The sequence below is a fragment of the Empidonax traillii genome, unplaced genomic scaffold, assembly GCF_003031625.1.
Source record: "Empidonax traillii isolate 1590-97213 ecotype Southwest subspecies unplaced genomic scaffold, ASM303162v1 scaffold295:size639837, whole genome shotgun sequence".
Taxonomy (NCBI): Eukaryota; Metazoa; Chordata; class Aves; order Passeriformes; family Tyrannidae; genus Empidonax; species Empidonax traillii.
In genome coordinates this window covers 574,492-588,407 of record NW_020955488.1, presented here as the reverse complement: position 1 = coordinate 588,407, position 13,916 = coordinate 574,492, and the positions used below count along the sequence as shown (strand labels likewise).

The window sequence follows — 13,916 nt, the reverse complement described above, 5'->3', positions numbered from 1 at the left end:
AATGACAAGAGATACAATGGATAGGTTTCAGCGACATAAAATGTTAAATCATGCCGTCGAGAATAGAAAGGGAGTTGTTTATTCTTTGAATAATTAAGGTCACACCCAGATGCTTTTTAAGCGTTCATGAATTGCACCCTTTGTGTAATCATCCAGATAGACTATTATCCTGGTCTGATGTAGCTTAGGTTAAACATAGGAGAAAAGGCTGAGGACCTTATGTGGAGATGCTGTGTTTTGATGAATAGATAGCTAATTAACCAGATGTAGGGCTAATTGACATTCATAGTGATCACATAGCCAGGTTTAGGCCCATAGCATTACTTGAAACTATAAAGATTGTGAGAGCTGCTATGATGTATCACATGGGATAACCAAGCTTGATTTTATTTGTAATTTATGGTCCTAGCTATGTAAAACTTTCTATATACTTAACATTGCTCAAATGTTTAACTTTATTGCTTTTAGTAAGAAAGGTTTGAATTATAGTACATAGAGGTAAAAGGCTTCTGAACCACCCCAACCTAAACATTAGAAAGAAGGAAATTATTTCTGATGGTGATTGGACTGTTTGTATAAACTGGCATGGGGGGTTCATCAGCTATGCACATCCCAGACACAGGGTTAGAGTGTTCCAGTCAGGGCTGAGCAGGAGCTCCTCTGCTCAGAGCTCAGTCCCAGGAAGTGTAGTGTGTCATGAGCATCCACACCTGGCATGCAGACTCTCCTGCGGTTTTCAATGTATGTGCCCAAAGTCGTAGCTAAAGCCTCCAAACTTCTTTAATGACCCAGATAATACTTGAAAAATTGCTTCCTTGTGCATAGAATGCAGGTTGTTTTTGAGTGTAATACTATCTCCTGCAAATATTAGGAATAGAATAATTTAGTATACGCTTCCTAAAAATGCATTTTCCCTTGTTTTTTAATCACGTAGTCTTCTTAATATCTGTCTAGGTTATTCTTATTCCTCATATAAAATAATTATAATGTAATTATTAATTCCATATATAAATTAATTATAATGTAATTATTTTTCAACATCTATTTTAAATTCATGTGATATAATACTGCACTCTTTATAATAGTTTTTGATGCCAGAAGAACACAGTCAAACTACAATGGCAGTTGACGAACTTCAAGCCATAATACAAAGATGTGTAAGTAGTTTTCTTTCCTTAAAAGTAACAAATGTAAGCAGTGTGCATTTCTCTTCATATATTATAAGTAAAACCAAATGACCTCAAAGCAAAGACAGTTCTTAGCAGAGTTCCTCATTGGGCAGCTAAGTTCAGCCTCCCCATTTCATTGACCTCTCTGCGGTGCTTATCCCAAGATGCTTGAAACCTTGTGCTTCTTGGAGAAGGAAGTGCTGTACCCAGGAACAAAAGCAGGTTGTTGTAGAAAATATATCTTCCAAACAGGATGCTGTATTCTACACTTAAAAGTGCTATTGAAATACTGCTTTGTCTTCTGAGTTAACTCTTAGTAGTTTTTTTAACATGTGAAAAATGTATATAAGTTACAACATTTGATTTTGAAATGAAAGCATGTATTTTCTTATTTGACTTTTTTAAGCAGGGAGTTAAACGTCCATATTTTCTTTCTAGCAAATTCTAGAAGAAGCTGATTTCAAAGGAGAAGATTTTAATCTGTTTCTGGTGGCAGGTCAGAAATGTTTAGAAGATGGATATGCAGCTCAGTTATTAGAAGTAATTCAAAATGAGAAAAATAAGGTGAGTTTAAGTTTACAGTCTAATAGTTGTGCATTAACACAATTAAATAGATAAAACTGCTTATTAAGAAGGGAAAGCTACTTTCACTGTGAAATGAGGCTGTACTTATAAATAGCTGATAAGTTGCTCTGTGTTAAGTGCACATTATTCTGTAATTTAGGTAGAAAACCCAAATCATGGTAATCTTAACAAAACCACTGATAAACTGTTTTTCAGTAAGTGATGCAAAGAGAAAAGGAAGGGCAAAAGCATAAGTAGGAGAAGCTGACAGTGTCCCTCTTTTGCAGGACAGGGATTTCAGGTGGTGTACTGGATCTGGCTGCCGTGGAGTTGACTTTCTTCATGGCAGCCTGCATAGGGCTGTATTTTAGATTTGTGACTGAAACAGCGTTGATAACACACCAGTGTTTCAGCAATTGCTGAGCAGTGCTTGTACAGCACCACAGCCTTCTCTGTTTCTGACTCTGCCCCATCAGTAAGCAGGGAAGTTGGGAGGGGGCACAGCTGGGAGAGCTGACCCCAACTGCTGAGATATTCCATACCATATAACATCATGCTCAGCAATAAGATTCTTGCCCCCATCCCGCTGAGGGGTGAGAGTGAGCAAGCAGCTGGTTGGTGCTTAGTTGCTCACTGGGACCAACCCACCCCAGATGGATATAATAATCATGGCCAACTTGTAAGAGCCAACTAAGCTGACGCTGCTTGAAGAGATATTAGAGATATTAGTGTCTGTGGGCACTTGGGGAGCTGGGAGAATATACCAAATTGTACAGAGAGATGAGGAAGTTTTTGTAGCAGTGTTACGTGGGGTTTGCAGTCTGGTTTTGAATTTTGTGAGTTTGGAGTAACCGCTGAAGATCTCAATCCCTTCAGGTTAAGCATAATTTGTCCAAGGACTCTTTCAGCAAAATTGCTCTGCTCAGTCCTGCTTTAAATGTATTGTCATAGACATTTAGAAGTGTATATTTATATATATGTTAATGTTAATAAATTGAAAAAAACCTATACAAATTATGCAGCTGTATTTATAGCTATAGGGAGAGAATACAGTGTAGGTCAAATACAGAACTTTATGGTTACAGTTGTTAAATTGTCACTGACAGTGACAGTTAATGGTGTTGGTTACAACCAGGAGATTGATCTGTTATCTCTTTTGTTCTTTATATATACAATCTTTATGGGTTCGAAAGACATACAGTTTTGTTTTATTCTCTGAAAATCTGGTTTTTAGGTTATCATCAAGAATATGGGTTGGAATCTCATTTCTCCTCTTGTTAGATGTATTTTCATGTATAAGCAAGAAGATGATAAGCGAGAACACTGCCTGAGGATACTAGATCAGTTGGCACAGGTATGGTTTTGAAATACAGGATTATAACACGAGAATAATAGGGAAGAGAGAGATCCTAATTTCCCCTCACCAATTTACAAAGAAAACAAGGCATGAATATTTCTGTGTTCTTTGTATTTCCCATAACTTTTAAACTCATGGGCCAGTTTCATCTGAAGCAGACAGAGGCTTAGTGTTCTCAGAGATAATTAACGTCTTACACATCTGAAATTAGTAACTGGGCAAAACAGAGACAAAGCGTTACCCAGAAGAAGGCAGCAGATAGCTGCCTTCTCAAAATTCTTGATAGCCAACTGCTGCAGTCAGAGCAGCCACAGCTAAACTGCCACTTACCTACTACAGATACAGTATTGTTGTCCCTGAAAAATGAGATATTTCACCCAGTATGCAAAGCCAAAAGACACACAGGAGGGAGGGATTTGATTTAGTTACAGTTCTGCACAGAAAGGAGTGCTGGATCATTAATGCACAAAGCTGGCACACCAAAGGCCAAATATTTATACAATTTGTATACAATTTGTTTCAAACAATATTTGCATAATGGATCTACATCAGTACTTGGATAAGCTGCTCTTGGCAGCTTATTCTCTGGCCTTGATTTAAAGGTACAGGGTATTCAGAGTTCATGTTCAGTGGGCAGGGCTCTCTGTTTGCAGGTGGGCAGCCTCAGCTTCAGAGATGTGATTTTCACATCATTATGAGTTAAGCTCATCTAAAGGACACAATTTTAGCTGAGTTAGCTAACTCGAGGTCCTCCCTTGCAGATATGCAACCCAAAGGAATTGTTTCTGGGTTTACTTGAGCAAATTGAGCAAACCTCTGGAGATCAAGTGTGTCAAACTGTCATGTTACTGCTTCAGCCTTTGCAGACGGGTAAGACGCAGCTTATCATACCATTTCTGAAGTATTTTCTCATTTATTATCAGTTTAGCCTTTGCTGGAATGGTTTGAGAATACATCTGTGCTGACAAACTTTACAGTCTTATGTTCTACAAAATAACACAAGATACAACTTTCCTACTTATATTGGCCTGCTAGAAAAATATTTTAGATGGTATTAATAGCATCAGTTGAAAAAGCAATATTCAGCTACTTCTTAACAGTTACGAGAATGTGGTGTAAAACACTCATCCTATTGTTACAGAAATAGGGAATTAAATGGATTTGTGAAATTCTTCATTATTTGACTTTTAAAACATACAGGTTCATATTTTTATAGTACAAAACTTTCATTTCAGTAGAAGTACACTGAAATACTTTATTGGTGAGGAGGAAGCATTATTCAGGCTTACATACGAAAATTAAAAATGTTGGATTTGGACACCCTCGAAGTAGGTAGCAAATGGTAGTTTCTGTTTTGATATGTGAGATGAAACCAAGTGTTGTGTATAAAGCTGAATTCTGACTATAGCACTCTCTGAGAATTAAACAAGAGACATACATGATTTTTTGGATGGGCAATCTGGAGTTAGCCTGCACTGAGTCCAGTTAAAGTGGAGAGCCCCAGGTGCTGCTTGCTCAGTCTGGGAGTGCCTCTGTTGGTTCTGCCATGGAGTGAAGACCAGTTCTAAGCAGAAAAGCTGGGCACTTTTTTTCCTGTGTCTCTGGTTTTGCCAAGCACAAAAGGAGTCAAGTAATAAACACATTTTCCAGGTCAGATAAATTGAGTATTATTTCACGTAGCCCAGTTCTAGAAAGGCAGATTTTTTTCAGTCCTCATCGGAGTGCTATGGAGAAAGGAGGAACATTGAAATGCATGATGGCTTTAATATTTGTTATTTGCAAAGACATGGTCATGTTAACTACAGCACATTAAACTTGCTGATGATGTTTTGTCTCCTGGGTTTGCTGATGTAAGCTCCTTCCCTGAAACTAAATGCTTCCTTACGTAGTCACACTGTTTTTCCTCATGTTTTCCTCTACTAAGTAATAACTTACTGTCTCAAAATCTTCTTTTTCCCCTCTTCTTGTTTTCTTTCCTTTCCCCAGTGCTTTTGAAACTGCAGAACAAGAAGGCCTACTCAGTGGGTTTGTCGTTGGCCATGATCATGAATCAGCTTACTTCCTTACCTGTACCTTACACGAAACAACAAATACAAGAAGACAAACTTGGTCTTTGTCAGTGTTGTAATGCAGTGGTGGACTTTGCTAAACCCTTTGTGAATGAAGTTGTTAAAAACATGGAAAAGTCGTCAGAATACGATGACATGGAGCTGAAAGAAGAATTATTAAAATTGTGAGCGTTTTATGTCAGTGTGATATATTCCTATTACTTTACAAAATGGTCGGTAGGCATTTATTACATAGGCAGTAAATGAATCACCTTTTATAATGCTGTCAACTTACACTAACTAATGTGGTATTTTGGAAAAGAAGCCCTAAATAGGCCTTATATATTTATGAAGTGAGAGAAGAAAGGTAACAATTTTTTTTTTTTTTTAGTACAGAGAAATAGTAAAGAAGTATTAGTTGCTGTGCTGTGAAGCTGATTTGGTATTCCTCTGCTTCTCAGATTTTCAACAGTGAGGATAATCATAGTCTGGAGGTGAAGTCTAAGGAATGCTTCTACAGAAGATGCTGGGCTTTTTAATTCTCTTTGGAATACCAGGAATAGAGCATCTTATGAGTATAGACTTTATTCTTGGTCATCAATGACACTACAATACTCTGTATTTGTGACCATATTAGTGATTTAGTTTTACCCCTTTTTATTTCAGCTGTATGAAAAGCCTGAAATACCCATTATTGGCAGCTCAGCTTGAACAACTTGAAGGCATTGAAGAACATCCTTTTCGGCATTTTGCAACTGAAATTATAGTAAGTGCAGTCAAAATTAATTACAGTGTTTGCAAAACCAGTGCTTTAGTTCAGAATTACCTGTAGTGTGTTCTAGAGCTCATTTTGCTTGCTTTAGTGGTTGGTGGGGTGACTTACTGGTCCTTTCAGATAATGCAGGTAGATAAAGTTCTAGAACTATTCCAGGTACCATCTGTGGAAATTACAAATCTTCATACGTAGTTTTGCTCCTCGATAAACAAGTTTGCACTGCTCTCTGAAGCAGCAGCTGCAGCCTTGCTCTAACTGGTTCTTTTTCTTGGTGATGTATGAATTTATTAGACTATCTAAAGGATCATCTTTGCAGTATTGCAGCAAGGTAGAATCTATGTTACCTTTAATCCAGGTGTTGCACAGAGTGAAATCTCTGATGTGCCTGGTGCAGTGCCAGCTGACTGTCAAAGAATCTAAACTGGTGCTTGACTAGAGCTGGAAGTTCAGTGGGCACGTGTCCCTTCCGTGTTATCAATACAGTTACTCTGGTTTTGAATGTTTCACATAGTAGCTTTATTTTATTACAGCAAGATTAATGTGGGTAAAGGTAATTTAATTCCAATTTGCAGCAACCCCAAGCCTTATGAGGAGATAGTCAGGTACAGTCCATGCATATATTGGAACACAGAGCGTGTGTATATTCTCAGAAATAGGACTAGATGTGATTAATAAAGTTACTGCACATAGAGCTGCGCTTTGTTCATGTTTTGAATATGAAATATAAAGAATATTTCATTTCTTACACATATCCAAATTAGTGGCTTGACCCCAGCTGGCAGGTAAGCTCCCACCCAGTCACTCACTTATGGCCCCCAGCAGAATGGGGAAGAGAATCTGAAGGGCAAAGGCAAGAAAAACTCAGGGGTTGAGAACAAGCCAGCTTAATGAGGCTGGCTCATGGTGTTATTTGGGAAGGGAATGACACACTAAAACTTGATGGGCTTCAAAAGGAAGGCCTGGAGCTAGCTGGGATGAGGAAAGCACACATAAATATGCTATATGTATGCAAATGTGCATGCACACAGAGGAGGCTGGAAGTTGCCTTGTGATGCAACTATGTTTTTTCTCCAATTTGTATTTAAAAATCTAAGCATTTTCTTCACAGAATTCTATATTCACATGTTAAGATTGTAAAGTGAAGCACACAAAGCACTTGGCAAAGCTTTGTTGTTATTTTTCAACAAAAGTTGGGTTTTCCATCATGATCACATCCACTTTTTTCCCACAGCGTGCCTCAGCATGGAATGGGAACTGCTGTGTGGATCAGTCAGGTTGTGCAATGAGAGAGAATCTTGTTCCCCAAACCTGTACTTCATTTATTGCAGGACTTTCAGGATGTGCAGGAAGGAGGCAGGGGGATTACCAGAAGATGATCTCATGGTTAAGATAGTTGAAGGATGCTCTGAAAAACTGGCTTTTTATCCTGACTTTTCTCTTGGGCACAGTCTGAAACCACGTTTTTAATACTAATTATGAATTAACATTTTGTTTTCTTAAGAAATTTACTTCTGGTATTTATGGGATTGGGTAGCGGGATGTGAAACTCAGGTCCGTAAGTCATGCTTTGGCCCCGTGTGTAATCCTGGTTTTCCAAAATGTGAGATCCTGAATCTTCTGTTTTGGCAACTCTGCAACAGCGAGCTGACCTTTGTCTCACTGTTTCTTTGCAGTGCATACAATAGGACTTTGCCATGTTAGGAACATTCTTCTAATGGTAGTTATTTTTGCTGCAAGGTTCTTTTTGTGTGCATATGTGTATGTATCATAAATATCACATTAATTTATACTGTACAAGAGAATGTTCTGTAAATACAGTTAAAGCTTTGAAACTTAATTGGTATACGGGTAGTTCAAAGGCAACTATAGGCAATCTATCATTCTTTTTCAGGACATTTTGTGGAATATAAGAGAATTGATGCCGTTAGTGGTTTTACATCATAAAGGCAAAAGTCCACGCTGGGAGAATCAGGAGTTTGCAGACATAGAGCGAAAGAATTCTGCAGATTCTTTGGCATGTCTGTCATATCTGATGTTTGTTCAGCATTTTGGTATCGAATGCTTTCCAGTGGTTTTTAGGTAAGACCTAATTTTTCTCTCTTACTGTAAGTCTGACGATTCTTTCTGAGCAGAAGAGAACTTTATTTTTGAATAGTTATGAATGAAAACTGTGTATTTCGCTGGTATTAGTTTTATGTCAGCCTTTATGCATTTATATTTATGTAGCTTATATTATTTATATAAAGAACATAGTTTTGCAGATGACTCTATTACAGTTTAATTTTAGATGAGCTGTCCTTTTAAAGAAACTGTCAAAGATTAGTCATGTGATGAAAATTAATATGTATTAAATGTTCAATTACATATTTGTAGACAGTTTTCATGTAAGAATCACCACGTGTGATTTGATGTACAATTTTTTTGTCTACTTCAAAATTTTAGAAAGATATTTTAATTTTTTAAAAATACTAATCCTGTCAAATATATTAATTATGTGCAAACATATATGGCTTATGCAGTTAATGTAATCTAATTTTTCTTTTTTAGCCCAGCATACCTTCTGCTATGCAATATGACACATATTGAAGTGCTACTGAAAAGGTAGAGTTTGTGGGATTTGCAGGTCTAGGTAATGGGTGTGATCTTTTATAGTTATTCATAGAATCAAATTTCAAACATACCATATAAGTTCAGAGAAGGTTTTTAAACCTGAGCTTTAAAATTGGAAGTTCCACTACAAGATGCCTTCTTCTACTAAGAAGTTTTTGAAAATATTTATGTATTGTTTTTATCATGTATTGTGATAGCATTTTTAGAAACTTTGATTTGGAAAATACAAAATTCAGGCAGTTTAAATACATGCAGAATAATTAGTGTATATTTACTTGCACTTCTGTAACAATGATTGTAGTACTAAAGGTGACTATTGTGATATTATTTATCTGAATGCATTCTGACATGGTACACAATCTGATTAAAGGTCAGGCTTTCTAAAGGAAACTTGACTTTTCTATATATTGTGATTATTTCACCTTCTTTAAGCAGCAGAGTTACCAAATAGCTTCTAGCAGTGCTATAGAAGGCAAGTTTCCCCCTTGAATGCTTGCCATTTCATTTTCCTTGTTAATCAGCATGTCAGTACCTGTAAGAGATGAGACATTGCTTTTGAGCATTTATAAATATTGAGGGGAAAAAGGTCAATTTGACCCTGAAGAGAGGAGCCTAATGTTTAATTTTTCATAAGCAAGTTTATTCTAAAAATCTTTGAGAGGAGTAATGAAGATACTATATTTAGAAAATAGAATGCAAATTGTTGAGGGACAAGTTCTTGTTGACTCCTGTTCTAATATTTCTTCTGAAGTATCAACAGTGTCCATTTACTAAAAAATTTGAATTTGATTTTTTTTTTTCTAGAACAGAAGAATCTATGTTATCTAAAGGACTTGTAAGTTGTTTTTTTGAATTCAGTTTTCATTGTTAGAATGTTTAGTTTTTTCAATTTAAAGAATGGCAAAACTCTTGTTTCTCCTTCTAAGAGAGGTACAAATGATAGTTCAGATAATAGTTCCAGAAATATTTAGAGACCTTATTAGGTGTTCTTCAGTGTTACAAATACTTATATTTATTGAACTTTACACTCCTGCATAAATGTTTAAATTATCACTATTATAACTGCAGCTCCTGGAAACTTCTGGTATCAGAATGAGTACTTTCAGCTGTTTTAGCCATGAAGCGTTATGCATATGGATTAATGTCTTATATATGTTCATATTATTGCCATATTTTTTTTCCACCTGCAGGATCTGTTTGAGAGCAGTTTATTGAGAATGGAAGATAACAGCCTTCTCCATGACTATTTAGAATTCAGAGATTTCATTAATGTACCTCAGGTAATTAGAAGCAACGTACTGAAGTCTTTAAAGTTTGGTTACAAATAATACGTCGCTGTCCTCTAGGTTCTGGAGAGAGCACATGCTACTGTCCTTAATACACCTGTGTTGTTAAATGGAAACCTTCAGAGTCTTGCTGCATAGAATTGATTGTCTATTCTACCTGCTGCAACGTGAAGCTTCAGTGACAATTCAAATATTCTTAGTGTATGTACGGGTGGTCACTGAAGCAGGTGGGCACAGATCTTAGTTGAGGGCTGGAACTTGCTCGGTTTTGTCTCTTCCTTGCCCATCTGCTGCTTGACTTCATTCTAATTGGACCCAGCAGTACAAGGATTGTATTCTTGTGTATCAGCCCTGGGGGTTCGACCACTGAAGCTCTTGTGAATGTCTTTGATGAGATTCTTCCCATAATCAAGTGTGCAGTGGGGTTTTGTTTGGTTTTTTGTTTGTTTGGACTTTTTAATGTCTTGAGTAGATTTTAGTGTTAATGCAATATTCTGTATGTAATTAGAAATTACGTTTTCTTTGACCCACTGCAGGATTTGGTGAAAATTATGACCCTTTGTCCCATGGAGCATCTGGTATGTAAAGTTATCTACAGAATTGGTTAAGTGCTGAATTTATTTAATGAGAGTCCATCTGATAACATCTCTGTTTTCTTTAGAGAAAGAAGAGTTTAAGTATTTTGCAGTTGTTCATAGACAAGTTTGACACTGAGGGAAAATATACATTATTCAGGTATGCATCCAAGTTACTGTGTAATATCAGCCTTAGTGCAGCCTAATTACATAGATACAGTGATTTCTGACAGTTTCCATCTAGAAGTCACATTAATTTACTTGTTAATTGTTTGATAAATAATGAATTTCAATTGCCTCACATAAAATCACCTGTCTTACGTAAGCCAGTGTTTGAAGGTTACAGTTATACAATTTCTCTGTGGTAAAACTCCCACTTAGTGAATAAGCCCATAATGACATCGAAGTGTTGAGCTTTGAAGAGATAATATCTTTGTTTTGTTTGTTTGAAGGTGTTTACTGAAGACAAGCAACCATGCTGGTGTGGAAGGATACATTATTAAAAATATAAAAGATCAGATTCACTTATCGTTAACGGTGAGGCTGTTACCACTAAAAAACAAGTTGCTATCTCAAAATTCTCTCAGTATTGTGTTGAGAAAACGTCCACAGCTTAAACTTTGAGTGATGCATTAAAAAAATCCACTTTGAAAAGAAACATAAGATTAGGAGATTATATTAAAAGTATTGCTTTGGCTTTTTATATGTGTATTTACATTCTAATTTTATGGTTATATTTTTACTTGCACAATCTTACTATATTTTTCTAAGAAGTTATTATTACTTTTGCCATGCTTGAAAATAGATGTTTCTTTCTTAAAGTGGAACTACTCAGTATTTTGGTTTATCACAGTTCCTAATTTTTTTAATATAATTCAAATCCTACAGTCCAGGCAGAATTAATAATTTTTTCTTGGTTTTTCTGATGATAGTCAGCATTTTCTTATGAGTGCTTTGCAAGCAATAAACTTATCAGAAGGAGTGGAGCTAGATTAAAGCCTTTTAAATATCTTATTTTATAATCATTTATACTGGGAACTTGGGAAAATTAAATAAAACTAAATTATTAACTTTTTTTTTTTTTTTTTTTTTTACTGCTTAGGGCCTTTTCCAAACTAAATTTGATTCTTTAATGTACTGCCTTTTGTCAAAGAGGAAAATTTAGTATATTCATTCATCTTTTATGCTGGCAAAATTATGTCAGGTGACAGTGAATTACTATTTATTAGATCATAGTCTGTCCTTTATATTGAATCAGCAGAGGTGAACAAGATGAAAACTGTTCCAAAAGGGGCTTGTACTAAAATTGAATAAAAGTATATTCTGAAATTTCACCTTTAAAAAAACCCATTGACACTGTTATGAAGAAGAGTCTCTGATAAAGAAAGTTAATTGTTGCATACCTCAATATAAAAAAAAAGGGTGCCTTCTAAAATTTGCTATGTTTATGTAAACAAATATTAACTGTATTGATGGTGGTACTCTATAAAGAAATGGAGAATTTTTTCTAAGGAAATAGAAAAGAATAGCTGGGCATGCAGAGACAAATTGGGGAGGGTTATGAGAGGCTACTTTGTGTACTTCAGTCACAGGTAGTAACCAGAAGATACAGCTTCCAGTGTTCAAGTCTTTTTTTTCCTTTTCTTTTTTAGCCAAATTATTGTTAAATTATGTAAGATTTAAATTTTGCACTCAGCTAAACTTTTTATATTGTTTTTTCAGAAGGAATATGACAACGTGTGGTTTACAGGACATCACCTGGTCTCCCTTCTAGATCTAGTACTTTCGCTTCCAGAGGGTGCTGAGACAGATCTTCTGCAGAACTCAGACAGGTGAGTTGTAATCACAGTTAGAGGCCTTTCTCCTTTTTTCATCATTTAAAAAGACTTCAAACTACCTTACTACAATGACAAATGCTGTCATGTAACTAATGAGGTGACAACATTAATGTATTTTAATTTTGCAGAACTAGAAATGGAAATGATAATTTATTTCCATGAACTCTGCATAGAAGAATGTTACAGTGCTATTACAATGATTTTTAACAATAAAAATGGATTTCCTCCTCCATTCCCTGAGGATATGAGACTTCAGATGTGAAATTACACTATTTAGCAAAGTATTATTTCTTGAGGAATATCTAATTTGTCAGCTTTCTGCCGAAGAGGTTGGAGGAATAAAAGCAATGTGGTATGTTGTCTTACACAAGGCAATAACAATTATGAGATGCAACTTACAGCACACAGCATTTCTGAGGCTGGTTCACAGGTTGCTGCTGGGAATCCAGTATCTCATGAATAGGAATACAGATCCACCTGAACAGTAAATAACTGAAATTAAGAAATAAAAAAATAACTGAAATACCTCTGAAAATCTCCCATATAGGACAAATCTTATATGGTGAGCAATGGTTGGGCTTGTAAATCAGTAAGGTGATGGAGTCCAGATGGACACATACCTGACAAAAAGGCAGAAGTATTATCTGTAATTGTAGTTCTTTTCTGGAAAAGGCAATAATAATTTCTGCTAAAAAGTATGGTAAAACAAAAGCAAAAAGCATATTTGAGAAAGCACTCCAAGGTAAAAATCCAATACAGTAGTAAAGAAAACTGTCACACTAGTTTCAAATCAACTTTGGATCACTAGAGGTGCATACTACAAATTCTGTGATAAGATTCTGTCTCTTCAGGGGATTCTTTCTTTCACAATCAGCGGCTTTCTCCAATCTGATGACAGTTGTTACTTGCAGAGTGTGAACTGTTGTATGGACATCACTGCACACTGGTGCTCTAGACTAAGCTGTATCGCTCAACAGACGAGCGTTTTGTACAAATGGATACTTCTAGGATATCTGGTTAATGAACAATTTAAGTTATTATCCCTGTAATATAAATCTGTGCTCTAGATTATAAATGGTATGTTTTCAATTCACAGGATTATGGCATCACTAAATCTGCTGAGATACTTAGTCATTAAGGATTGTGAAAGTGATAATCAAGTAAGTACTAACTGATTTGAAAATGATTGATTAGCTGAGACCTGAGAGCTGGATTCACGTCAATACTGTTATCTTTGATTCAGAAAACATGGTTTTTGCATTTTTCTTTGCAATGGTTAGTTGTCCAGAAGTGATGCTTTTAATTAAAAGCATTAGGAAATATGTGATGTGTTATTTTATTCTGATGAAATTTGTTTGAATTCATATTGTTACTGTAAACAAGCTAATCCTTTTACTCTGCCTCACAAACTGTGTCCGTAACATTAGAACGTGTCACCATAAAATCACATACCCATCAAGCATTCCCATGAGAAAAAATTTGTTACTCTTGCTTGTTTATTCGCTGGTATCGCTCAAAAGCTCCAAGTGGATTTCTGAATAATAAAAATAATAATAATGATGATGATAATAATAATAATAGACACCCTGGCAGTTCAAGAGATCCATTTTATTCATCTCTAGGAAAAACACTTTTTTGTGCAATATGCTAAAAGGTGTTAGGATTTCTGAGAAAATATTAAAAAATCATATTTA

General features: G+C 35.7%; 1 protein-coding gene across 6 annotated transcripts in view; it reads left to right on the top strand.

Annotated features, from left to right (window-relative positions):
- Positions 1-13,916, top strand: part of GLMN (glomulin, FKBP associated protein) — a 35,544-nt gene that overhangs the window by 558 nt on the left and 21,070 nt on the right. For 4 of the 6 annotated variants that reach the window (XR_003571986.1, XR_003571987.1, XM_027890679.1 and 1 more), the window contains 15 exons: positions 1,039-1,157; positions 1,608-1,733; positions 2,968-3,087; positions 3,852-3,960; positions 5,077-5,323; positions 5,805-5,904; positions 7,805-7,992; positions 8,461-8,514; positions 9,328-9,358; positions 9,714-9,803; positions 10,346-10,387; positions 10,471-10,544; positions 10,837-10,921; positions 12,107-12,216; positions 13,319-13,382. Coding sequence is in view for 4 of the 6 variants with exons in the window: in XM_027890679.1 (XP_027746480.1) it covers positions 1,092-1,157; positions 1,608-1,733; positions 2,968-3,087; positions 3,852-3,960; positions 5,077-5,323; positions 5,805-5,904; positions 7,805-7,992; positions 8,461-8,514; positions 9,328-9,358; positions 9,714-9,803; positions 10,346-10,387; positions 10,471-10,544; positions 10,837-10,921; positions 12,107-12,216; positions 13,319-13,382 (1,506 nt within the window). In the remaining 2 variants the exon portion in view is untranslated. The remainder of the gene's footprint in view (positions 1-1,038; positions 1,158-1,607; positions 1,734-2,967; positions 3,088-3,851; positions 3,961-5,076; positions 5,324-5,804; positions 5,905-7,804; positions 7,993-8,460; positions 8,515-9,327; positions 9,359-9,713; positions 9,804-10,345; positions 10,388-10,470; positions 10,545-10,836; positions 10,922-12,106; positions 12,217-13,318; positions 13,383-13,916) is intronic. The other 2 variants (XM_027890677.1, XM_027890678.1) reach the window with 1 other exon arrangement.